The 27,297-nt window shown below is 45.2% G+C and overlaps 1 protein-coding gene across 1 annotated transcript in view; it reads left to right on the top strand.

Annotated features, from left to right (window-relative positions):
* Positions 1 to 27,297, top strand: part of LOC110518541 (ERC protein 2) — a 492,964-nt gene that overhangs the window by 150,767 nt on the left and 314,900 nt on the right. Inside the window, exon 7 of the mRNA XM_036947561.2 lies at positions 3,556 to 3,723. Within this exon, the coding sequence (XP_036803456.2) occupies positions 3,556 to 3,723 (168 nt within the window). The remainder of the gene's footprint in view (positions 1 to 3,555; positions 3,724 to 27,297) is intronic.

Raw genomic sequence — 27,297 nt, 5'->3', positions numbered from 1 at the left:
CCAGAGACAACCAACTGCACCGTCCTGCTTCAGGAGAAGAAAAACTGTGCAGTGAGCATGTTGTCTGTATTTCCTTCCAAAGCAGGTTCAGCATTGTGTTTAGAAAGGTCCATGAGGTAGAACATAAGAAGCAACACCCAGGTCACTGACTTGAGTGAGTGAGTGACTGAGTGGGTGAGTGAGTGGGTGAGTGAGTGAGTGAGTGAGTGAGTGAGTGAGTGACCGACCGACCGACCGACCGACCGACCGAATGACTTACTTGGCACTTCGGTACCGCTTGCCATGCGGTAGCAGAGAGAACAGTCTATGACTGGGGTGGCTGGAGTCTTTGACAATTTTTAGGGCCTCCCTCTGACACCGCCTGGTATAGAGGTCCTAGATGGCAGGAAGCTTGGCCCCGGTGATGTACTGGGCCGTACGCACTACCCTCTGTAGTGCATTGAGGTTGGAGGCCGAGCAGTTGCCATACCAGGCAGTAATGCAATCCGTCAAAATGCTCTCAATGGTGCAGCTGCTTTTGAGGATCTGAGGACCCATGCCAAATGGTCAGGTCTCTGACCTCCTCCCTATAGGCTGTTTCATCGTTGTCGGTGATCAGGCCTACCACTGTTGTCATCAGCAAACTTAACGATGGCCATGCAGTCATGAGTGAACAGGGAGTACAGGAGGGGTCTGAGCATGCACCCCTGAGCTTTGTATCATGCCTGCCTAAGGGTTTGTAATGTCCATGCTTTATAAGGCAGAAGGTATAATTCCTGACCTGTTACTTTGTACAATACTGTGGTATTCTCATGCTCTCTGGTACTTTTGAATGTGGTCTCCTCATATAGTCTCCTAGTTGTTTATTGGACCCAAAGCCGACTCGAGGTTTTATACCTTTGCAGATTTGGCTGCCAGAAAAACTTTTATGATGAAACGTGAAGCAGAAAAAGGGAGGTGAAGACTAACAGTGCTGGTGTTTTCTTTAAACCGCTGTTTTACTTAGCAAACCAACGTCCAAAAAGCAGATTTGGCTGTCATTTGAAATATGAAAGGGGAGGTGAAGTGGGGGAGTGTGTGTGTGTGTGTGTGTAGGTGTGTGTGTGTGTGCGCGTATATGCGCGAGACTGTGTTTGTGTGTCCAGGGCTGCACACATACTATGCATGTATGCGTATGTGAGAATGATAGTGTGTATGAATGAGTGTGTGAGAATGATAGTGTGTATGAATGACTGTGTGCGCATTTGCATCTCACTTTGCCAAGAATTAATAGTTTTGCAACCACGAAATCTTGAAAACATATCAAAACCTTTTTAAATGATCTGGTGTTGAGTGAGGGGCTGGGAGGCTTACGCTGGGGTTTGGAGAGATAGGGCGATGGATGTGTTTTTAATTCATCTATGCACCGGCACGCCTCGATGCAATCTCCCCCGTCCCCGTCGGATTTGGACTGAGCCAGGCCGGACTGGACTGCTCCCTCTCTTTCTTTCTCTTCCTCCCATCTCTCTTTCTTTCTCTCCCCACCTCTCTCTCTCTCTGGGCTGATCTATTCCCGACTCCCCCTCTCTGAGCCAATGAAACACTGTAATTACAAAACAGAATGTCCACGCCAGCATCCAATAGCTCGGGCCAAACGAGTCCCTGGTTGCCGTGGAGACAGCAGGCGTTCTGTTTTGCGTGTTGTCACAGGGCAGCGTGGCGTTGAGAAATGTGGGATGGACCCCAAAAACAATGTTTGGCGGGACTGGAGGGATCCCAACCCCTCTGTTTCTCCTCACAACTCACACCTACTGATGTACACTGGAAGAATCCTAGGAAGAGGGAGGGAGGGAGAAGGAGAGGGGGAGGGAGAAGGAGAGGGGGGAGGGAGATAGAGACGGGGATGGAGAGATGGCTTTCATCACTTCACAAGATCTCCCTGTCTCACCAGAGAGAGAGAGAGAGCGAGAGAGAGAGAGAGAGAGGGAGAGAGAGAGAGAGGGGCCTTTAGTCTCCACAACATACATTTAGCTCCATATCCATCATCTCAGCAGTGTATATGTTGACAGAGAGCTCTACAGTGCATTACTGGGTGAAGTAGCATTTTCACGTTCACTGAAGGAGATGACGGTAGTTTCAACGTGCTACAGTGATTACAATATCTACCAGGAGGTCTACCCCTCCTCACTCTCTCTCTCTCTCTCTCCTTTCCTCTGTCTCTGTGTTTCAGGGAATGTGATTCTGTCCCAGGCACCTAGGGCGTGCTATAAGAGGGTATTACCATTCAGAGACTAGTGTATCACAGCTTAGTGAGTGATCTGAGGGATTTCCTGCTCACCGACGCTTACACATTCTTTCTAAATTGCTCTTTGCCAGGTGGGGGGGGGGGGATTAGATACTCACACACACATAGACAGGCACTCTCTCTCACTCACACACACACACACACACACACACACACACACACACACACACACACACACACACCTGAGATGTCCAGTCCAGAGAGTCGGATTAGGGGTGTCAGTGCAGTGTGTGAGTGCCAGGGAGAGAAGGACAGAGCAGGCCTCAGTAGCAGGGTCTGGGACACTGCCAGCCAGGTAATATGAGATACATACTTTCCCATCTTACACCTGGGGGTACCAGCCTGGTGCTAATGGCTCTGAGAGAACCTCTATCACTGCATGTTACACACACACATGCTGTATCTTCTCTCTGTCTGTGGAAATGCCCTGTAAAGTCTCTGAAATATGTTCCATCAAACCCTTAAAACATTCACACCATCTCCTCTGAGCCCACCCCAGGCTTGTTAAAATGCCCGATAACAAGTTCACATAGACGGACACATGCACACAGACAGACCTTGGAAGTTGAATTAAACAAGGGTAGCCTGGTTTCACATGGCGCTGATGACTACCCAGCAGCAGTAGCACGGCTCCATGGCAACACAACCTGTTAATGTAATCAGCACTAGCAGTCTGACACTCTGACAGCCAGCTCAGAGTGAGACTCTAGACACTACAATGTGGAGAAATGTCCAAAGAATGTTGATGTTAGGCAGTGAGGATTGATACCTGTACAGTATATGCCCAATAACAACAGAGAACCCTGTGGTCTGTGGTACATACTGTGGGTTCATATAGCTAATATACTGGAATAAAGAAGTGAATATCTCTCTCTCTGTCGCTCTCTATCTCTCTCCCTCTGTCTCTTTCTCTGTCTCTGCCTCACTCTCTCTCTCCTCTCTTTCTGTGTTTCTGTCTATCTTTCTCTGTCTTTCTCTGCCTCACTCTCTCTCTCCTCTCTTTCTGTGTTTCTGTCTATATTTCTCTTTCTGTGTTTCTGTCTCTCCTCTCTTTATGTGTTTCTGTCTCTCTCCTCTCTTTCTGTGTTTCTGTCTATCTTTCTCTTTCTGTCTCTGTCTGTCCCTCTACATGTCTTTCTGTCTCTCCTTTCTCTCTGTCTTTGTTCAATAAGAGCTAGTTTAATCTGAGCCCTCCTTTCTCTCTGTCTTATTTTATGCTGTGGTTGTTACATTGTAGCCTTGTTCAATAAGAGCTAGTTTAATCTGAGCCCTCCTATCTCTCTCTCTCCCAGGTGGATGCGTTGCGTGTTCGTCTGGAAGAAAAGGAGTCCTTCCTCAGTATGAAGACCCAGCAGCTCCAGGACCTGACGGAGGAGAAGGACACGCTGGCCGGAGAGATCCGGGACATGAAGGATATGCTGGATGTTAAGGAGAGGAAGGTCAACATCTTGCAGAAGAAGGTGTGTGTGTGAATGTGACTAGCTGTTCTCCAATAGTGTTAATTACAACTAATTAGCCCACTAGTTTGGGGAGTCACCACTGAGTATGACCCCGGAGACATCCTTCTCTCAGCACACACACGCATAAGCACACACACACGGAAACACACACGCTACCTGAAGTGTAGGTTGAAGAGGAAGCCAGTCAAACGATGTACCCTTAGGAGAGGAAGTCGGCCCTGTGAGAAGGTCTCATACTTATAGAACTGTTTCTGACTTTATTCAATTGAATTAAGTGACTACAGTATTTGTTGACATCACATCATCACTAATGCTGATGGGTCCCTGACAGGACAGAGAAGAAAGGCGCACTCATATCCATCCTAGTTTGATATAAATGAGCTCGTTAGGCAGTGGGCGTGAGACAGAGCCCATGGGTCGAAGGTAAGAGGCTAATTAGGAATGGCTACATCAGATAGTAACTAAAGGGCATCTTTACTCATACATAAGGCATGGACAGGATCCCATGGACAGGAACCCCCCCCCCCCCCCAACCTCTATTAACCCCATTAAACACAGCAAGGGAAAGCGATGGAGGAGGAAAGAGGCAGAAGAGGGAGAGTAGAGAGGAACCTTTACGTGTGTGTAATTGGCCCATAGAGGACAGGAACACACACCAGGTGGCCATGGGTCTGTCTGCAGAATTAACCTTATAAAAGCTTCTGAAGCCATGCATGTGTGTGTGTGTGAGGAGTGACATCACAGCGACATGTTTAGACAGTGTTGTGTACAGTAGCCCTGTGAAGGCACAGATAGACTGACTTAGCCCAGACTAAAGAACTTGTCCCAGGTGTTCCAGTCCATTACTCCCTGACTAAACACTCTGCACTGCATAGGAGGAGCCCTGCCTTCTGATTGGTTTGCCAAATTTCCTGGTTCCCATAGATCCATGAGGGCTGTAATTTACAGTGTGGTCCATGGGGGCGGGTCAGAGAGAAGCTGAGGGTCACTGCTAATTTCCTCCCCTTCTCTGGGGTCCATCACTCATAATTGGCCCCTGGTGAAAGACTCTTCTTCCCTGAAATAAAGCAACAAGAGAGGAATAGAAGAGGCCTTGACCTACACTAACATGTCCCCACCTTATTGATTGACTGACTGAATGGCCGGCTGACTGAATGGCAGACTGACTGACTGACTGACTGACTGACTGAATGGCAGACTGATGGAATGGTCAACAGACTGAATGGCTGACTGACTGACTGACTGACTGAAAGGCTGACTGAATAGCTGGCTGCCTGGCTGGCTAACTGACTGAATAGCTTACTGACTGAATGGCTTACTGACTGACTGACTGAATGGATGACTGAATGGCTGACTGACCAACTGAATGGCTGACTGACCGGCTGACTTGCTGAATGGCTGACCGAATGGCTGAATGGTTGAATGACTTATTGGCTGAACGGCTTGCTGACTGGCTGGCTGGCTGATTGAGCGGCTGGCTGACTGAACGGCTGGCTGACTGACTGGCTGAATGGCTGACTGACTGAATGGCTGACCAACCGACTGACTGGCTGACTTGCTGACTAACCAGCTGACTGACCGGCTGGCTGACCGACTGACTGAATGGCTGACCGACTGAATAGCTGACTGACTGTCTGACTGACTGTCTGACTGACCGGCTGATTGACTGGCTGACTGAATGGCTGACTGATTGTTTGGCTGGCTGAATGACTGGCTGGCTGACCGACTGACCGAACGGCTTGCTGACTGACTGACTGATTGACTGGCTGACTGACCGACTGAATGGCTGACTGACCGACTGAATGGTTGACTGACCGGCTGGCTGAATGGCTGACTGACCAGCTGACTGACCGGCTGACTGGCTGACTGACCGACTGAATGGCTGACTTGACTGTCTGACTTCTTAATTTTTTGGGTCTGTTTGACTGACCTGAATGGCTGATTGACTGACTGGCTGACTGAACGGCTGGCTGACTGAACGGCTGGCTGACTGACTGGCTGACCAATTGACTGACTGGCTGAATGGCTGACTGACCGACTGACTGACCAGCTGACTTGCTGACTGATTGGCTGACCGACTGACTGACTTTTTTATTTTTTTGTTTAACTAGGCTGACTGACTTGCTGGCTAAATGGCTGACTGACTGGCTGGCTGAATAACTGACTGAATGGCTGGCTGACTGACCGGCTGACTGACTGGCTGACTAACTGAGTGACTGACTGAGTTACTAAATGATTGAATGACTTGCTGGCTGACCGACTGAATAGCTTGCTGACTGACCGACTGACCGAATGGGGCGGCAGGGTAGCCTAGTGGTTAGAGCGTTGGACTAGTAACAAGTTCAACTCCCCGAGCTGACAAGGTACAAATCTGTCGTTCTGCCCCTGAACAGGCAGTTAACCCACTGTTCCTAGGCAGTCATTGAAAATAAGAATTTGTTAACTGACTTACCTGGTTAACTAAAGGATAAAATAAATGGCTGATTGGCTGACTGAATGGCTGACTGGCAGATCACTGGTGGATAAAGTACCTAACTGTCATACTGTAGTAAAAGTAAAGATACCTTTATAAAGTAAAAGTCACCCAGTAAAATTCTACTTGAGTAAAAGTCTAAAAGTATTTGGAAAGTAAAAGTATAAATAATTTCAAATTCTTTATATTAAGCAAACCAGATGGCACCATTTTCCTGTTTTTTTTATTTACGGAAATCCAGGGGCACACTCCAACAGTCAGACATAATTTACAAACAAAGCATGTTGTGTTTAGTGAGTCCACCAGATCAGAGGCAGTAGGGATGACCAGGGATGTTCTCTGATTAGTGAGTCTGTCAGATCAGAGGCAGTAGGGATGACCAGGGATGTTCTCTGTTTAGTGAGTCCACCAAATCAGAGGCAGTAGGGATGACCAGGGATGTTCTCTGTTTAGTGAGTCCACCAGATCAGAGTCAGTAGGGATGACCAGGGATGTTCTCTGTTTAGTGAGTCTGTCAGATCAGAGGCAGTAGGGATGACCAGGGATGTTCTCTGTTTAGTGAGTCCTCCAGATCAGAGGCAGTAGGGATGACCAGGGATGTTCTCTGTTTATTGAGTCCTCCAGATCAGAGGCAGTAGGGATGACCAGGGATGTTCTCTGTTTAGTGAGTCCTCCAGATCAGAGGCAGTAGGGATAACCAGGGATGTTCTCTGTTTAGTGAGTCCACCAGATCAGAGGCAGTAGGGATGACCAGGGATGTTCTCTGTTTAGTGAGTCCTCCAGATCAGAGGCAGTAGGGATGACCAGGGATGTTCTCTGTTTAGTGAGTCCTCCAGATCAGAGGCAGTAGGGATGACCAGGGATGTTCTCTGTTTAGTGAGTCCTCCAGATCAGAGGCAGTAGGGATGACCAGGGATGTTCTCTGTTTAGTGAGTCCTCCAGATCAGAGGCAGTAGGGATGACCAGGGATGTTCTCTGTTTAGTGAGTCCTCCAGATCAGAGGCAGTAGGGATGACCAGGGATGTTCTCTGTTTAGTGAGTCCTCCAGATCAGAGGCAGTAGGGATGACCAGGGATGTTCTCTGTTTAGTGAGTCCTCCAGATCAGAGGCATTAGGGATAACCAGGGATGTTCTCTGTTTAGTGAGTCCACCAGATCAGAGGCAGTAGGGATGACCAGGGATGTTCTCTGTTTAGTGAGTCCTCCAGATCAGAGGCAGTAGGGATAACCAGGGATGTTCTCTGTTTAGTGAGTCCACCAGATCAGAGGCAGTAGGGATAACCAGGGATGTTCTGTTAAGTGCCTGAATTTGACTATTTTCTTGTAAGCATTCAAAATGTAACGAGTACTTTTGGGTGTCAGGAAAATGTCTGGCAGGATGAATGGCTGAATGGCTGACTGAATGGCTGAATGGCTGGCTAACTGACTGGCTTACTGAATGGCTGAATGGCTGACTGAATGGCTGACTGAATGGCTGACTGAATGGCTGAATGCCTGGCTAACTGACTGGCTGACTGAATGGCTGACTGAATAGCTGAATGGCTGGCTAACTGACTGGCTTACTGAATGGCTGACTGAATGGCTGAATGCCTGGCTAACTGACTGGCTGACTGAATGGCTGACTGAATGGCTGAATGGCTGACTGAATGGCTGACTGAATGGCTGACTTGACTGGCTGGCTGGCTGGCTCTTGTAGTTGTGTAACTGTAAGTGCAGCCTACACTGTGTTAGATGAACAGTATCACACTACCCAGCTGTGTCTCTCATAAAGGTCTCATCCCTCCAGGCCTCTCCGGACTAACAGCAGCAGCCCCAGTCAGTCCATTAGGCTGTAAATCACTGAGAATGTGTTCCCCCTGCAGAGAGAGAGGGAGCAGATATCTAAACCAGACAGACAGACACACACACATACACACACACACACACACACACACACACACACACACACACACACACACACACACACACACACACACACATTGGCTGACATGTCACAGATGCAGGCCAGCTCTGGAGATGATATGATGCATCTCTGTGGGTCCGACAGGCTTACTCTTCCCCCTGGAAACAACCCCATTCCAATGCCCACCCAGAGTGTGTGTTTGTGATGATGACGGGTTGGCGTATGTGTGTCTGTTTCTGTTTCTCTCTCTCTGTGTGTGTGTGTGTGTGTGTGCGTGCGTGCGTGCCGTGTGTGCATGCGTGTTTGTTTGTTTGTCCTGGCATTGTTTTCTCTCCATCCAGTGATTGTAGAGGAAGAACACAGTGATGACTGTTAACATGGTTACAACATATATTAAAATGCTATCCCAAACCAGTCCAGGACACTAATTAAACCCACACTCACATCCACATGTGGAGCTACAGGTGTGAGTACAGAATATGTGGGTACAATAGAGGATCTAGCTCGCCTGCACTCAGCCTGTGCTGCTATAATCAACTGTGATTGGGTTCTGAGGGGCTAACCAGCCGATTGACTAAAGTGCCCTGCTTTAGAACCTACTTTAGAGGAGGACTGCAATCACCCTGTAATGTGTGATACTTAACTTGCTGCAGAAATAACTGCCAGCTGAAACAGGAAGAGAGAGGAAGAGAGAGAGAGACCACAGCCAAGACTTGTTAATATTCTGAATCAGCCTTACCATTAAACAAATCATTTACTCTTAAATATTACAACATAGCATTTTAAAGTATTTTTCCATGTTCAAAATGGTATACTGTACAGCCATACAGTAGGTGCTGCTGCAGTGCCAAAAGTAAGATAAAGTTACCCTTAAACTCTGATCTAAGGACAGTGTGCAATACCCCCTAATGGTTAAGGTTAGGATTTATCCCCCTAATGGTTAAGGTTAGGTTTTATCCCCCTAATGGTTAAGGTTAGGATTTATCCCCCTAATGGTTAAGGTTAGGATTTATGCCCCTAATGGTTAAGCTTAGGATGTATCCCCCTAATGGTTAAGGTTAGGATTTATCCCCCTAATGGTTAAGGTTAGGATTTATCCCACTCATGGTTAAGGTTAGGATTTTTCCCTCTAATGGTTAGGATTTTGGGAGGGTAAGCTGATCCTAGATCTGTAACTGTGGGCAACTTGTTATTGGAGCGAAGGGCCACCTTAACACGGTTGTTTGTCCCCACCCCAGCAGTAGATCGTACTCCCATGAGGTCATTGTTTACATGTGAAGTCTGGACGGATCATTTATAATGGTCAAAGATTTGATTTAGAATGAAAAAAAAACCCAGTATTGTAAATGCATTAAAGAACGAGTGGGAGAGGGTTGTGTGAGCATTGACGCTGACGTAGCTGAAGGCCTGGACAGAGAAACGTCTGTTTTACCCCTGGCCTGTACTACTGTGACCAATACATAATGATGCATTTATTTATTTATTTGTTCATTTTCGTTATTTCGGGGTGCTTGGACACAGTGGCTCAGTTGTGGTGTGGTTTTGGCGTACATGTGTTATTCATGTTCAAACATTGCGGTTGTCTCCATCCATATTCATGCTTCTAGAAGCCAGACGGTCTGTATGGAAGTATAGTATCCTGTATCACATTCACCTCTGTAGGACACACCACCAGTAGGACACACACACTCACTCTGGGTTGACTTGTGTAGAGCACCTACTCAGCCCAGTCAAAACTCTTCTCTGTCCTAGAACCCCAATGGTGGAACCAGCTTCCCCCTGAAGCTAGGACAGTCCCTGCACATCTTCTGAAAACATCTGAAACCCTACCTCATCAAAGAGTATCTTAAATAAGACATCTCAGTCTTTTCCTACTATCCCAACTAGCACTGACTTTGCTGATAACTTCTTTATTTGTGGACAAATGTACTACTACTGTGATATGTTGTTGTCTCACCTACTGTAGATACAGTATCTTAAGATGAATGCACTAACTGTACGTCGCTCTGGATAAATGACTCAAATGTTAATAATGTAGAGTTTTTCTTTAGGTCATTTTGCTATACATACAGAGCAGACTGTGTTAGTGTAGAATCTAGATGTTAGTGTCTAGCAGGTTTAATAGTGGATCATCTTACGGGTGCAGCTCTTTGGCAACATGGGACACTGTCTCCAAGATGATTCTTCCTGGCAGCTCTGTCATCGCTTGCTCTGGCCTAGTTTCATTGGACGCCTTTGATACTGAAAGAGAGAGTAATAGAGACTGTCCCTTCACCTTTCCCCCCTCGCTTTTTTCTCTGTCTAGATTATCTCTACTTGACTGTCCACATACCGTACGTTCCATTTTCCTTTATTCTCTTTCTCTGTGTCTCTACGATCTCCCCGTATCTCATGTTTCAGTTTCTCTTTGTCTTTGTCCTGTGTTGTGGTCTTTACAATGTCGTACAGTTTGGAATACCTGAATAAACTCTCTGGGATTATATGTGGAATATAAAACTGTCAAAGTCACACTTCCTAACTTCCTACATACCTCTATTTTCTCAGAAAGAACCCTTATTCTCCATCTCCTACTCTCCCGCTCTCTCCTGCTCTCTCCCGCTCTCTCCTGCTCTCTCCCGCTCTCTCCTGCTCTCTCCCGCTCTCTCCCGCTCTCTCCTGCTCTCTCTCTCTCTCTACACAACATGTTTTACACCAGCTCAGGACAATCTTGGTCACTGTTGAGTCCCATCCATATGGATGGGTAGGGGACGTCTAGCAGTGGAGGCTTCTGAGGAGAGGAAGGCCCATGAAAATGGATTGAATGGTGCGGATGGAATGGCATCAAAACATGTGTGATGTATTTTATACCATTCCACCTATTCCGCTCCAGCCATTACCATGAGCCAGTCCTCCCCAATTAAGGTTCCACCAACCTCCTGTGACATCTAGTGTGTTGGTAGTCTGATCTTTATGGATGAGTAGGGGACATCTAGTCTGATCAATATGGATGGGTAGGGGGACATCTAGTCTGATCTATATGGATGGGTAGGGGACATCTAGTGTGTTGGTAGTCTCATCTATACTGCTCAAAAATATAAACGCAACATACAATTTCAAATATTTGTCTGAGTTACAGTTCTAATGAGGATATCAGTCAGTAATCTATGGATTTCACATGACTGGGAATACAGATATGTGCTCCTCAGTGGCGCAGCGGTCTAAGGCACTGCAACTTGCGTCATGGAGAGTCTATTGAAACATGGAGCTCCCAGGTGGTCTAAGGCACTGCATCTCAGTGCTAGATGCATCACTACAGACACCATGGTTCGAATCCAGGCTGTATCACAACCGGCCATGATTGGGAGTCCCATAGGGAGGCGCACAATTGGCTCAGTCGTCCGGGTTTGGCCGGTGTAGGCCGTCATTGCCAATAAGAATTTGTTCTTAACTGACATGCCTATTTTAAATTAGGTCAAATAAAAAAATATTCATTTGTTGGTCACAGATACCTTAAAAAATGGACTTCACACTGGGCCTCAGGATCTAGTCATGGTATGTTGAGCATTGAAATTGCCATCGATAAAATGTAATTTCTTTGTTGTCCGTAGCTTATGCGTGTCCATACCATATCTCCACCGCAACTATGGGGTCTCGCCCACATGAAGCTATACACATGATCTGGGGTTGTGAGGGAGGTTGGATGTACTGTACTAAATTCTCTAAAATGATGTTGGAGGCGGCTTGTGGTAGAGAAATTAACATTCAATCCTCTGGCTACAGCTCTGGTGAACATTCCTGCTGTCGGCATGCCAATTGCACGCTCCCTCAACTTGAGACATCGGTGGCAATGTGTTGTGTGACAAAACTGCACATTTAGAGTGGCCTTTTATTGTCCTCAGCACAAGGTGCACCTGTGTAATGATTATACTGTTTAATCAGCTTCTTGATATGCCACACCTGTCAGGTGGATGGATTATCTTGGCAAATGAGAAATTCTCACAAACAGGGATGTAAACAAATTTGTTCACAACATTTGAGAGAAAAAAAGTTTTTTTGTACATATGGAACATTTTGTGGATCTTTTATTTCAGGTCATGAAACACGGGACCAAAACTTTACAAGTTGCATTTTTATTTTTGCTGTGTATATGGGTGGGTAGGAGAAGTCTATTGTGTTGGTAGTCTGATTCATATGGATGAGTAGCTAGGAGAAGTCTAGTGTGTTGGTAGTCTGATTCATATGGATGAGTAGCTAGGAGAAGTCTAGTGTATTGGTAGTCTGATTCATATGGATGAGTAGCTAGGAGAAGTCTAGTGTGTTGGTAGTCTGATTCATATGGATGAGTAGCTAGGAGAAGTCTAGTGTATTGGTAGTCTGATTCATATGGATGAGTAGCTAGGAGAAGTCTAGTGTGTTGGTAGTCTGATTCATATGGATGAGTAGCTAGGAGAAGTCTAGTGTATTGGTAGTCTGATTCATATGGATGAGTAGCTAGGAGAAGTCTAGTGTGTTGGTAGTCTGATTCATATGGATGAGTAGCTAGGAGAAGTCTAGTGTATTGGTAGTCTGATTCATATGGATGAGTAGCTAGGAGAAGTCTAGTGTGTTGGTAGTCTGATTCATATGAATGAGTAGCTAGGAGAAGTCCAGTGTGTTGGTAGTCTGATTCATATGGATGAGTAGCTAGGAGAAGTCTAGTGTGTTGGTAGTCTGATTCATATGAATGAGTAGCTAGGAGAAGTCCAGTGTGTTGGTAGTCTGATTCATATGAATGAGTAGCTAGGAGAAGTCTAGTGTGTTGGTAGAAAGGAATATATTTATCCAGTGTTGGAGCTGTGTTTGCTGATAGTGTGTTGGGAAGCATATACAGTATCTGATCCAGACAAAGGCTTCTCTCTCTGCTGATAGCCCACTGTAAGGGTCTCCTTCTCCCCTGGTATTCAGTCACACTTTTTGTACAACACTTCATTCACTGTAATATAAAGGCTAGCAAGCCACCATGTTGATAATCAGCAAGCCATAAAACAGACAAAGGAAGTTGATGTGGAAACGATCAGAGACATAAACAGATGTTGGTGGAGTTCTGTAGATAGGTGATTTAAGTGATTAGTTGTCTGTGTGGCCTTTCCAAAGTACTCCAGTGGGTCACAGATCCCTATAGATCAACTGGTGTCGTCAGATCAGGAGAGATCCATGATGAAGGCACCAGTGCCTTTCATCCTATAATAGTTTCCATCTGACCAACCACATAGAGAGCAGAGATGGGAGTAAAGTAGTTGAAGTCCCTCCTGTCGCCTCGACAGCCTTAGCTCTAATAATGTGGGGTTGATGGGGAGGTTGAGGAAGTATGATTAGCCATAGTATGGTTGATATTATAGCGCATTCATCAGGAGTAACCTAGCGATGTTAGCCTGAGTTCATCCTGACTTTCAGTCACCCCAGGGGCATCGATGGGGTTTGCAGACAGGTAGCAGGCAGTGGGTGTTGGTATGAGGCTATTTCTAGTCATAACAGATGTAACAGAACTAAGATGATATCCCAACCCTCATAGCCATATTACTGCAGGTTAGACGTTGTGTCCTGTTATTGTATTTTCATATTACTGCAGGTTAGACGATGTGCTCCTGTTACTGTATTTCCATATTACTGCAGGTTAGACGTTGTGTCCTGTTACTGTATTTTCATATTACTGCAGGTTAGACGATGTGCTCCTGTTACTGTATTTTCATATTACTGCAGGTTAGACGTTGTCCTGTTACTGTATTTTCATATTACTGCAGGTTAGACGTTGTCCTGTTACTGTATTTTCATATTACTGCAGGTTAGACGATGTGCTCCTGTTACTGTATTTTCATATTACTGCAGGTTAGACATTGTGCTTCTGTGACTGTATTTTCATATTACTGCAGGTTAGACGATGTGCTTCTGTTACTGTATTTTCATATTACTGCAGGTTAGACAATGTGCTCCTGTTACTGTATTTTCATATTACTGCAGGTTAGACGTTGTGATCCTGCTACTGTATTTTCATATTACTGCAGGTTAGACATTGTGCTTCTTTTACTGTATTTTCATATTACTGCAGGTTAGACAATGTGCTCCTGTTACTGTATTTTCATATTACTGCAGGTTAGACGATGTGTACTGTTACTGTATTTTCATATTACTGCAGGTTAGACGTTGTGTCCTGTTACTGTATTTTCATATTACTGCAGGTTATACGATTTGCTCCTGTTACTGTATTTTCATATTACTGCAGGTTAGACAATGTGCTCCTGTTACTGTATTTTCATATTACTGCAGGTTAGACGTTGTGTCCTGTTACTGTATTTTCATATTACTGCAGGTTAGATGATGTGCTCCTGTTACTGTATTTTCATATTACTGCAGGTTAGACGTTGTGCTCCTGTTACTGTATTTTCATATTACTGCAGGTTAGATGATGTGCTCCTGTTACTGTATTTTCATATTACTGCAGGTTAGACGAAGTGCTCCTTTTACTGTATTTTCATATTACTGCAGGTTAGATGTTGTGCTCCTGTTACTGTATTTTCATATTACTGCAGGTTAGTCGATGTGCTCCTGTTACTGTATTTTCATATTACTGCAGGTTAGACGATGTGTACTGTTACTGTATTTTCATATTACTGCAGGTTAGACGTTGTGTCCTGTTACTGTATTTTCATATTACTGCAGGTTATACGATGTGCTCCTGTTACTGTATTTTCATATTACTGCAGGTTAGTCGTTGTGCTCCTGTTACTGTATTTTCATTTAACTGCAGGTTAGACGATGTGCTCCTGTTACTGTATTTTCATATTACTGCAGGTTAGACGAAGTGCTCCTTTTACTGTATTTTCATATTACTGCAGGTTAGATGTTGTGCTCCTGTTACTGTATTTTCATATTACTGCAGGTTAGTCGATGTGCTCCTGTTACTGTATTTTCATATTACTGCAGGTTAGACGATGTGTACTGTTACTGTATTTTCATATTACTGCAGGTTAGACGTTGTGTCCTGTTACTGTATTTTCATATTACTGCAGGTTATACGATGTGCTCCTGTTACTGTATTTTCATATTACTGCAGGTTAGTCGTTGTGCTCCTGTTACTGTATTTTAATTTTACTGCAGGTTAGACGATGTGCTCCTGTTACTGTATTTTCATATTACTGCAGGTTAGACGTTGTGCTCCTGTTACTGTATTTTCATTTTACTGCAGGTTAGACGATGTGCTCCTGTTACTGTATTTCCATATTACTGGTAGGAGCTGTGGGGTGGAGGAGAGATGGACATTGGTGTAACCCATGCGGTTCAATCCAGCGGTGTAACCCAGCGATGTACTGTAACTCAGAGGGAATAACCCAGTGGAATAACCCAGTGGTATAACCCTAGCACTTAGTATTCCATTGTGGAGCGATGGATATGCTAGAAGTAACTAAAAGAGAGGAGAGGTAGAGGTGGACAGAGAGCAGCTGTGGTCCCAGCTGGGTGGCCTAACTTCCTCCCTCCCTCCCTCCCTCCCTCCCTCCCTCCCTCCCTCCCTCCACTGGATCAAAGCTCTGGCAATTCCTCTATCAAAAGGAGAAGAAAAAGAAAAGAATTAATACTAATGGTGCTGGGAGCGGAGAAGTAAAGCATTTGGGTAATTACCCAGCAATCACTGCAGCATTCCACAGCTGAGGGGGCAGAGATAGGGCCCTGAGCTTAAAGAGCAGGGACAAGGATCAACTCAAACATGCGCACACACACACACAGACACACACACACACACAATGATGGTTCAAACTTAACTGCCACATATGTTATCCGTCTTCATCTACGTGTCAGGTATCTCCTGTTTCCCTTCTTTCGAGTCCAACGCTGTGAAAATAAAGGCTGCCTTCTGCTTTCTCAGACAGTGTGTGTGTCTGTGTTCCTGTGCTAGTGTCTAATTGATATGTATGAATGCAATGGAGGGTGTGTGTAAGGTTTATGGAGGAATGTGGGGGGAGAGGGGGAGTATGTCTGGTTGTCATGTGTGTGAGGCAACCCCCGTTGTCTGAAAATGGACGTCAGTTTATGTTAATTGTGTGTGTGTGTGGCCCTCAAGGGTTAGCAGTATGTTACTTCAGAATATCTCCATATGTTATACTGGGAGAAAAGAGAGACAGAGAGTTGGGTCTGTGTGTCTGTCTGGGTGTATGTGTCTGTCTGGGTGTATGTGTCTGTCTGAATGTGTGTTAGTTTGTCATTGAGTGTCTGCTTGCATGTTTGTGTGTATGACACAGAAAGGCTTTGTTTTTCTAAACACGACGTGGTGGTTACCAGAGGATGTTAGGGGGTCATGGAGGAAGCAGCTCAGGCTGTCACAGGCCCACCTCCTAATCGGACTGAAGCCCGTAGAAAATTCTGTCTCTCTGAGTTGCTCTCTTTCCCAGACTCCCAGACCTTTTTCCATGACTTTGTGGTTGGCAAGGCCCTGGCTGCTGGCGTGACAACACTGTGCGCTGTCAAGGTGCTGCTCATTCTGGTTGTAGGCCATTGGTGGTTTGGCGTCGGCAGGCAGGTATACATTTTATAGGCAGAGCACACACATGCACATATAGATGCCATGCAGTATTGCATGTGGACATGCTCACACAAAGGCCTCTGCTGTAGTATTTATGGTGTGTTCATACGCTGTGTCCTGCTGACTATAGTGTAGATGGACAGTCAGCAGGTCCATAGGCCACAGATCTCAACAGTCTATACTCCATCCCTCCACCAGAGGAACTGTTATTTAAAGACCCTTTATCTCTCAACATCCTACAGTTCCATAGCAGGATGCTTTGAGAGACAATGATTGAAACGTCTTTCCTCGTTTTAAAAATGTGTCAATGATTTCAGAACTTTTGGTCCGCTGCTCTCCCCTCCCTCTCACGGGCTCCACTCATCTTATGATGTCATGGCGCTCTGTCGTTCTGGTCCATAGCGGATGAGTAATGTGTCCTCGAGCGAAGGAGCATGACATCACAAAGGTCGGGCGAGTGAAATGGAGAGCGGTGTCATTCTCCAGTGGAGTGTTTCAGCCCTGGGGTCATGGTAGCAATGACCCCGTTGTCAACTTCCCAGGTCTCTCTGTCAATAAAACACATTACATCTGACCATGTCACCACAAACAAACGTCTGTCTGACAAAGGTTTTGTCTATAGAGGCGTTGGAATATTACGCTGTTTGAAATGTAATATACATTGAGATACTTCAGATTCAGAAATGCTTCAGCTGAAGGTATAGTAGACAGCCGTCTTTATTCGAGGAGACTCAGTAAACCTAGACAGACATTCCACCTGGAGTAGCACAGTGTTGCCACTGGAGGGCAACAGCTCACAGTATGTGGCCAGAAGAGGTTGTCCAGACAGCTAACCAGAGAGAGAGGCCGTTAGCTCATCCCCAGTTAGTCCTGGGACATATGAGCATGGCTGGGTCCCAAATGGGCCAAGAGTGTGCAAAGCTGTCATCAACGCAAAGGGTGGCTACTTTGAAGAATCTCAAATATAAAATATATGTTGATTTGTTTAACACTTTTTCGGTTACAGCATGATTCCATGTGTTATTTCATAGTTTTGTGTCTTCACTATTATTCTAGTATCCATTTATGAGGAGAGACAGAGAGAGAGAGACAGAGAGAGAGAGACAGAGAGAGAGAGACAGAGAGAGAGAGACAGAGAGAGAGAGACAGAGACAGAGAGACAGAGACAGAGACAGAGAGAGAGAGAGAGAGCGAGAGAGAGAGAGGACCTCCATCAGCCTAACCTGTTGCATCATTAAAACAAACATGTGGTGTGAAAGGTCACGGGATTCTATCAGGTTATTTTACCATGCATCCAAACTAGCCCTCTGTGATGACACACATCTGAGAGGCCTTTCCCTAGAGGAAGTCAAGGAGGACCAGTAAACCTCTGGAGTGTTGGGAAACTGGACATCAACAACCTCTCTGAGAGCGTGTGTGTGCGTGCCCGAAAGAAAGAGAGAAAAACATGGGTGTAATGAGAGAGAGGAGTGAGAACAATAGATCTTGTTGAACTAATGCAGTTGAAAGAAGCTGTACATTCTTCCTAATCCAACAAATTGATCTGGATCCCACTGTTTCCAATTATACTACTGCGTTTCTGTGACCTAGTTTTCCTCTACTGTAGGTAAGAACACCTCTTACCTACACTTCTAGGGGAGAATACCGTGTTATGTCGTTCAGTTTGTGGTCGTGGTTCTTGTCCCAGTCTCTGTGTGCGTGTGTGTGTGTATTTCTCTTCCAACCGCCTGGGTGAAGGCTGCCATCTTATCATATTTTCAGAGGTTATGACAAACCTCAATAAAAAATGATTGCCTTTCAAAAAGAAGACCAATTATTGTTTGGTATTTTTATTGGTCCAAGAAAGTTTTTAAAAATACAAAAATTTCATTTTTACTGTCGTCACGCTTTGCTCCTTGTTCTTTTGTGTGTTCTGCATAAATTCATTCTCTGAGGACCGGTTCCCAGTTCAGAGTTTACATAGAGCACTTAGCTCTACCAGGTCATCTGAGTTTGTGGTTCTGCGCCGTCCAGACAGAGCTCCTTGTAGATCAAGACTTCACCAGAGGAACCAGACGTGATACTGTTTCAGATGCAATGTCTCCTATAACATTAGAATTCCTGACAGATATGCTCTCTCTAATCATGAATGTGTGCTGTGTAATCATAAACCCCATACAGTGGCGGTTGGTCGGGTCAGGAACTAGTATCTAGTGTGGCTGGTTTTAGCTGGACTGTCAGGGTTGAGGTCAGGGGCCGCTAGCATCAATCCCAATGTGGACGGGGACCTGTCTTTGTCCTATCGCTGTGTCGATTAAAGTTATCCCAGTCGTAACAACATGTCTGTAAACAGTGAGGCCGTGTGGGAGAGGACAGAGACTGACTTCGTAGTGTTGATGTTACAGTGCCTACCTCACTGACTGCTCCATGGGAGTCAGACGCCTCTACTGTAGCTGGTCTGGAGGAGTGGAAGAGGGACAATGGTGTGTAGTTGGTTTGTACTGTAGTTGTACAAAATGTGTAAAAGTGACGGAATGTGTGTGCATTTGCACAGTCGTAGGTCAGTAGAGATCTTTGTGTTCTGTACTCTAAAATGGAGTGACACTGATGGGATGTGGTGGATGTTATCTGTGTGCTTGTTTGTACCTTGTCAGCTTGGGGATTTGAACTTGCAACCTTCTGGTTACTAGTCAACGCGCTAACCACTAGGCTACCCTAACGCCCCGCTACTAACACTAGTAGCCTAGTGTTAGGTGGCCTTCTGCTTCCCAATGATCAGGCTTTGCGTGATATATTGTTGTCTCTACCTTCTTGCCCTTTGTGCTGTAATGTTTCTACCATGTTTTGTGTTGCTACCATGTTGTTGTCATGTTGTGTTGCTACCATGTTGTTGTCATGTTGTGTTGCTACCATGTTGTTGTCATGTTGTGTTGCTACCATGTTGTTGTCATGTTGTGTTGCTACCATGTTGTTGTCATGTTGTGTTGTTGTCATGTGTTTCTGCCTTGCTATGTTGTTGTCTTTAGGTCTCTCTTTATCTAGTGTTGTGCTGTCTCTCTTGTCGTGATGTGTGTTTTGTCCCATATTTATATATATTATTATTTATTTATTTTTATACCGGCCCCTGTCCCTGCAGGAGGCCTTCTGGTAGGCCGTCTTTGTAAATAAGAATTTGTTCTTAACTGACTTGCCTAGTTAAAGGTTAAATAAGTAAATCAAATAAAAACTCCTGCTCCTTCCTGTCCACAAAAGGTCTTTCTTTCAAGACAGCGATCCATGTAGCTAACCGTTGGGGTCGGAGAATTCCGGCAGAATTCCTCACCATTCTTTCCCATATCGGAGAATAAGGCAACTTGCTCTCATCCGGGAGGTTGAAAGTCCAGTCGTGTTTAACGTTTTTCTTCGTGATTTCACGGAAGGCCGCGCGGCGAGGCTAAATGTTTCGTCGGGTGGTTGTTATTGTGCACTGGCTGGCCAAAGCAAACTGAGTCTAGTGGAGAGTGGAATCTTTATCTAAGAGCGATATGGTCAATTTGCCCTGAAATAAGGCTATGTGCTGCCCACTGGGACAGGGAGCAGGGGGGGGTGTGTGTGCGTGCGGCTCGTGCGTGCATTCTCAGCCTCAACACAACCACAGGCTAAACTTTGTTTGTTTCTGGCTTATTTTGTTTACTCCCTTGTGCAGATAAGAGCGATCATTCTTGGGTTTCATTCTTTCTCGAGGCCTGTTTATCTCCTCCCAGTTCAGTGTGTGTAACCTGTAGCCTGTAGCCTGTTTATCTCCTCCCAGTCCAGTGTGTGTAGCCTGTAGCCTGTTTATCTCCTCTCAGTCCAGTGTGTGTAGCCTGTAGCCTGTAGCCTGTTTATCTCCTCCCAGTCCAGTGTGTGTAGCCTGTAACCTGTAGCCTGTTTATCTCCTCCCAGACCAGTGTGCGTAACCTGTCACCTGTAGCCTGTTTATCTCCTCCCAGTCCAGTGTGTGTAGCCTGTTTATCTCCTCCCAGTCCAGTGTGTGTAGCCTGTAACCTGTAGCCTGTTTATCTCCTCCCAGTCCAGTGTGTGTAGCCTGTAACCTATAGCCTGTTTATCTCCTCCCAGTCCAGTGTGTGTAGCCTGTAGCCTGTTTATCTCCTCCCAGTCCAGTGTGTGTAGCCTGTAACCTGTAGCCTGTTTATCTCCTCCCAGTCCAGTGTGTGTAGCCTGTAACCTGTAGCCTGTTTATCTCTTCCCAGTCCAGTGTGTGTAGCCTGTAACCTGTAGCCTGTTTATCTCCTCCCAGTCCAGTGTGTGTAGCCTGTCACCTGTAGCCTGTTTATCTCCTCCCAGTCCAGTGTGTGTAACCTGTAGCCTGTTTATCTCCTCCCAGTCCAGTGTGTGTAACCTGTAGCCTGTTTATCTCCTCCCAGTCCAGTGTGTGTAGCCTGTAACCTGTAGCCTGTTTATCTCCTCCCAGTCCAGTGTGTGTAACCTGTAGCCTGTTTATCTCCTCCCAGTCCAGTGTGTGTAGCCTGTAACCTGTAGCCTGTTTATCTCTTCCCAGTCCAGTGTGTGTAGCCTGTAACCTGTAGCCTGTTTATCTCCTCCCAGTCCAGTGTGTGTAGCCTGTAACCTGTAGCCTGTTTATCTCCTCCCAGTCCAGTGTGTGTAACCTGTAGCCTGTTTATCTCCTCCCAGTCCAGTGTGTGTAACCTGTAGCCTGTTTATCTCCTCCCAGTCCAGTGTGTGTAGCCTGTAACCTGTAGCCTGTTTATCTCCTCCCAGTCCAGTGTGTGTAACCTGTAGCCTGTTTATCTCCTCCCAGTCCAGTGTGTGTAGCCTGTAACCTGTAGCCTGTTTATCTCTTCTCAGTCCAGTGTGTGTAGCCTGTAACCTGTAGCCTGTTTATCCCCTCCCAGTCCAGTGTGTGTAACCTGTAGCCTGTTTATCTCCTCCCAGTTCAGTGTGTGTAGCCTGTAACCTGTTGCCTGTTTATCTCCTCCCAGTCCAGTGTGTGTAGCCTGTAACCTGTAGCCTGTTTATCTCCTCCCAGTCCAGTGTGTGTAGCCTGTAACCTGTATCCTGTTTATCTCCTCCCAGTCCAGTGTGTGTAGCCTGTAGCCTGTTTATCTCCTCCCAGTCCAGTGTGTGTAGCCTGTAACCTGTAGCCTGTTTATCTCCTCCCAGTCCAGTGTGTGTAGCCTGTAACCTGTAGCCTGTTTATCTCCTCCCAGTCCAGTCAACATTAAATACAATTGTTTCGTAAACAACAATGCAGAGTTAAGATAACAAATAGAAATAATGACACAAGGAGTAACGGATAACAATGACGAATAAAAGTAACACGGCTATATAGAGAGAGATACCAGGACTGAGTCAATGTACAGGGAGGGGCATGAGATAATTGAGGTAGCTACACTACATATACAAAAATATGTGGACGCCCCTTCAAACTGGTATTTCAGCCACACCCGTTGCTGACAGGTGTATAAAATCGAGCATTCAGTCATACAATCTCCAAAGACAAACATTGGCAGCAGAATGACCTTACTGAAGAGCTCAGTGACTTTCAACGTGGCACTGTCATAGGATGACACCTTTCCAACAAGTCAGTTGGTCAAATTTCTGCCCTGCTAGAGCTGCCCTGGTCAACTGTAAGTGCTGTTATTGTTTTAGTGGAAGAGTCTAGGAGAAACAACGGCTTAGCCGCGAAGTGGTAGGCCACACAAGCTCACAGAACGGGACCGCTGAAGCGCGTAGCGTGTAAAATGGTAGTTCCAAACTGCCTCTGGAAGTAATGTCAGCACAAAACCTGTTCGTCGGGAGCTTCATGAATTGGGTTTCCATGGCCGAGCAACTGTACACAAGCCTAAGATCACCCTGCGCAATGCTAAGCATCGACTGGAATGGTGTAAAGCTTGCTGTCATTGGACTCTGGAACAGTGGAAACACTTTCTCTGGATTGATGCTAAACCATCTGGCAGTCCGATGGATGAATCTGGGTTTGGTGGATGCCAGGAGAACGCTACCTGCCCCAATGCATAATGCCAACTGTAAAGTTTTGTGGAGGAGGAATAATGGTCTGGGGCTGTTTATCATGGTTTGGGCCCCTTAGTTCCAGTGAAGGGAAATCTTAACTCTACAGAATACAATAACATTCTAGACAATTCTGTGCTTTCATCTTTGTGGCAACAGTTTGGGGAAAGCCCTTTCCTGTTTCAGCATAACAATGTCCCCGTGCACAATGTGAGGTCCATACAGAAATGGTTTGTCGAGATTGGTGTTGAAGAACTTGAATGGCCTACACAGAGCCCTGACCTCAACCCTATCAAACCACATTGGGACGAATTGTAACGCTGACTGAGAGCCAGGCCTAATCGCCCAACATCTGTGCCTGACCTCACTAATGGTCTTGTGGCTGAATGGAAGCAAGTCCTAGCAATTTTTTCTCTAACATCTAGTGGAAAGCCTCCCCAGAAGAGTGGAGGCTGTTACAGCAGCGTTTGTGTGTGTGTGTGTGTGTGTGTGTGTGTGTGTGTGTGTGTGTGTGGGTGGGTGGGTGTCGGTGGGTGCGTGTGGGTGTGTGGGATGTCAGTGTAATTACAGTACCAGTCAAAAGTTTGGACACACCTGCTCATTCAAGGGTTTTTATTTTTCCTATTTTCTACATTGTAGAATAATAGTGAAGACATCAAAACTATGAAATAACACATGGTTTGTCGAGATTGTTGTGGAAGAACAAATCAAAATATATTTTATATTTGAGATTCTTCAAAGTAGCCACCCTTTGCCTTGATGACAGCTTTGCACACTCTTGGCATTCTCTCAACCAGCTTCATGAGGAATGCTTTTCCAACAGTCTTGAAGGAGTTCCCACATATGCTGAGCACTTGTTGGCTGCTTTTCCTTCATTCAGCTGTCCAACTCATCCACAACCATCTCAATTGGGTTGAGGTCGGGTGATTGTTGAGGCCAGGTCACCTGATGCAGCACCCCATTGCTCTCTTTTTTGGTCAGCTAGCCCTTACACAGCCTGGAGGTGTGTTTTGGGTCATTGTCCTGTTGAAAAACAAATGATAGTCCCACTAAGCACAAATCAGATCGGATGGCGTATCGCTGCAGAATGCTGTTGTAGCCATGCTGGTTAAGCATGCCTTGAATTCTAAATAAATCACACAGTGTCACCAGCAAGGCACGTCAAACCTCCACTTCTATGCTTCACGGTGGGAAATACACATGCGGAGATAATCCGTTAACCTACTCTGCGTCTCAAAGACACGGCGGTTGGAACCAAAAATCTCAAATTTGGACTCATCAGGCCAAAGGACAGTTTTCCAGCTGTCTAATGTCCATTGCTCGTGTTTCTTGGCCCAAGCAAGTCTCTTATTATTATTGGTGTCCTTTAGTAGTGGTTTCTTTGCAGCAATTCGACCATGAAGGCCTGATTCATGCAGTCTCCTTTGAAAAGTTGATGTTGAGATGTGTCTGTTAGTTGAACTCTGTGAAACATTTATTTGGGCTGCAATCTGAGGTGCAGTTATCCTCTCTGGTACTCTAGCGTCCCACCTCGACAACAGACAGTGAAATTGCAGGGCGCTAAAATTCAAAACAACAGAAATCCCATAATTAAAATTCCTCAAACATACAAGTATTATACATCATTTTAATGAGAAATGTCTTGTAAATCCAACCAGTGTCCGATTTCAAAAAGGCTTTACTGCGAAAGCACACCATGCGATTATGTTAGGTCAGCACCTAGTCACAGAAAACCATACAGCCCTTTTCCAGCCAAGGAGAGGGCTCACAAGTCAGAAATAGCAATTAAATGAATCACAAATCTTTGATGATCTTCATCAGATGGCACTCATAGGACATCATGTTACACAATACATGTATGTTTTGTTCGATAAAGTTAATATTTATATTAAAATCTCAGTTTACATTGGCACGTTATGTTCAGAAATGCATTGTCTCAAACAAACATCCGGTGAAAGTGCAGAGAGCCACATCAAATTACAGAAATACTCATCATAAACATTTATAAATGATACAAGTGTTAAACATACGAATAAAGATGAACTTCTCCTTAACCTCTCTGATCTCCCAAACCCGGATCCGGTATCGTGACTACAGCCTCAAGCTCATTACCATAACGCAACGTTAACTATTCATGAAAATCGCAAATGAAATGAAATAAATATGCCATCTCGCAAGCTTAGCCTTTTGTAAACAACACTGTCATCTCAGATTTTCAAAATATGCTTCTCAACCATAGGAAAACAATAATTTGTGTAAAAGCAGCTAGCTAGCGTAGCATTTAGTGTTAGCATTAGCGTTAGCATCCAGCACGCAACATTTCAACAAAAACATAAAAGCCTTCAAATAAAATAATTTACCTTTGAAGAACTTCTGATGTTTTCAATGAGGATACTCTCAGTTAGATAGCAGATGCTCAGTTTTTCCAAAAAGATTCTTTGTGTATTAGAAATAGCTCCGTTTTATACATCACATTTGGCTACCAAAAAAACCCGAAAATTCAGTCCTCAAAACTTTTTTCCAAATTAACTCCATAATATCGACTGAAAACATGGCAAACGTTGTTTAGAATCAATCATCAAGGTGTTTTTCACATATCTCTTCATTGATATATCGTTCTTGGACACATGGTTTCTCCCCTATATCAAATGGAAAAGTACAAGCAGCTGGCAATTGCGCACCGAATTCCACGCAGGACACCAGGCGGACACTTGGAAAATGTAGTCTCTTATGGTCAATCTTCCAATGATATGCCTACAAATACGTCACAATGCTGCTAAGAGCTTGGGGGAACGACAGAAAGTGTAGGCTCATTCCTTGCGCAATCACAGCCATATAAGGAGACAATGGAAAACAGAGCTTCAGAAATTCTGCTAATTTCCTGGTTGATGCATCATCTTGGTTTCGCCTGTAGAATGAGTTTTGGGGCACTTACAGACAAAATCTTTGCAGATTCTGAAACTTCAGAGTGTTTTCTTATGCATAGTCGAGCATCTTTTCGTGACAAAATATCGCGCTTAAAACGGGAACGTTTTTTATCCAAAAATGAAATAGCGCCCCTAGAGATCTAACAGGTTAATGCAACCGCTGTGTCAGATTTCAAAAAGGCTTTACGGCGAAAGCACACTTTGCGATTATGTTAGGTCAGTACCTAGCCACAGAAACCCATACAGCCATTTTCCTGCCAAGGAGAGTGTCACAAACGTCATTAAAATGAATCACTTACCTTTGATGGTTTTCATCTGGTGGCACTCCCAGGTCTCCATGTTAGACAATAAATGTTCGCTTTGTTCGATAATGTCCCTCTTTATGACCAAAAACCTCCTTTTTGTTCGCGTGTTTTGTCCAGTAATCTGAATGCTCAAGGCGCTTGCACTAAGTCCGGACGAAATGTTTTTAAAAAGTACAATAAAAGTTAGTAGAAACATGCCAAACGATGTTTAAAATCAAACCTCCGGTTGTTTTTGTCAGAAATAATCAATAATATTTCAATCGGACAAAGCTTCGTCATAGAAAAAGGGAAACAAGAAAGGCGTGTTCCCGATCAGGCGCATTGCTGATATCTAGAAATCCACTGGCCACTGATTGAAAGTGCTGTATCTCCCTCATTTTTCAGAGTAAAAGCCTGAAACAATGCCTAAAGACTGGCCACATGTAGAGGAAGCCATAGAGATTGGGAACTAGGTCCTAAGTCTTTGTATGGTGGACAGGCTTTCAATGGAAAAACAGCCTTTCAAAATAATAGTACTTCCTGGTTGGATTTTCCCCGGGTTTTCGCCTGCATATCAGTTCTGTTACTCTCACAGACATTATTTTAACAGTTTTGGAAACTTTAGAGTGTTTTCTATCCAAATCTACTAATTATATGCATATCCTATCTTCTGGGCCTGAGTAGCAGGCAGTTTAATTTGGGCACGCTTTCCAAAATTCCAAATGCTGCCCCCTACCCTAGTGAAGTTAACTCTAATGAACTTATCCTCTGCAGCAGAGGTAACGCTTCCATTCCTGTGGCGGTCCTCATCAGAACCAGTTTCATCATAGCACTTGATGGTTTTTGCAACTGCACTTGAAGAAACTTTCAAAATTCTTGAAGTTTTCTGTATTAACTGACCTTCATGTCTTTTTTTTCACTTTACCACTTTTTCGTGGTATCCAATTGTTTAGTAGCTACGATCTTGTCTCATCGCTACAACTCCCGTATGGGCTCGGGAGAGACGAAGGTTGAAAGTCATGCGTCCTCCGATACACAACCCAACCAAGCCGCACTGCTTCTTAACACAGCGCGCATCCAACCCGGAAGCCAGCGGCACCAATGTGTCAGAGGAAACACTGTGCACCTGGCAACCTTGGTTAGCGCGCACTGCGCCCAGCCCGCTACAGGAGTCGCTGGTGTGCGATGAGACAAGGATATCCCTACCGGCCATACCCTCCCTAACCCGGACAACGCTAGGCCAATTGTGCATCGCCCCACGGACCTCCCGGTCGTGGCCGGTTACGACAGAGCCTGGGCGCGAACCCAGAGTCTATGGTGGCGCAGCAGTACTTAACCACTGCGCCACCCGGGAGGCCGACCTTCATGTCTTAAAGTAATAGTGGATAGTCATTTCTCTTTGCTTATTTGAGCTGTTCTTGACAGAATATGGACGTTGTCTTTTACAAAATAGGACTATCTTCTGTA

This window comes from Oncorhynchus mykiss, chromosome 16 (assembly GCF_057628025.1).
Source record: "Oncorhynchus mykiss isolate SJ-2025 chromosome 16, ASM5762802v1, whole genome shotgun sequence".
In the NCBI taxonomy this organism is placed as follows: Eukaryota; Metazoa; Chordata; class Actinopteri; order Salmoniformes; family Salmonidae; genus Oncorhynchus; species Oncorhynchus mykiss.
The sequence above is the reverse complement of the archived record's forward strand: the minus strand, read 5'-3'. Positions and strand labels throughout refer to the sequence as shown.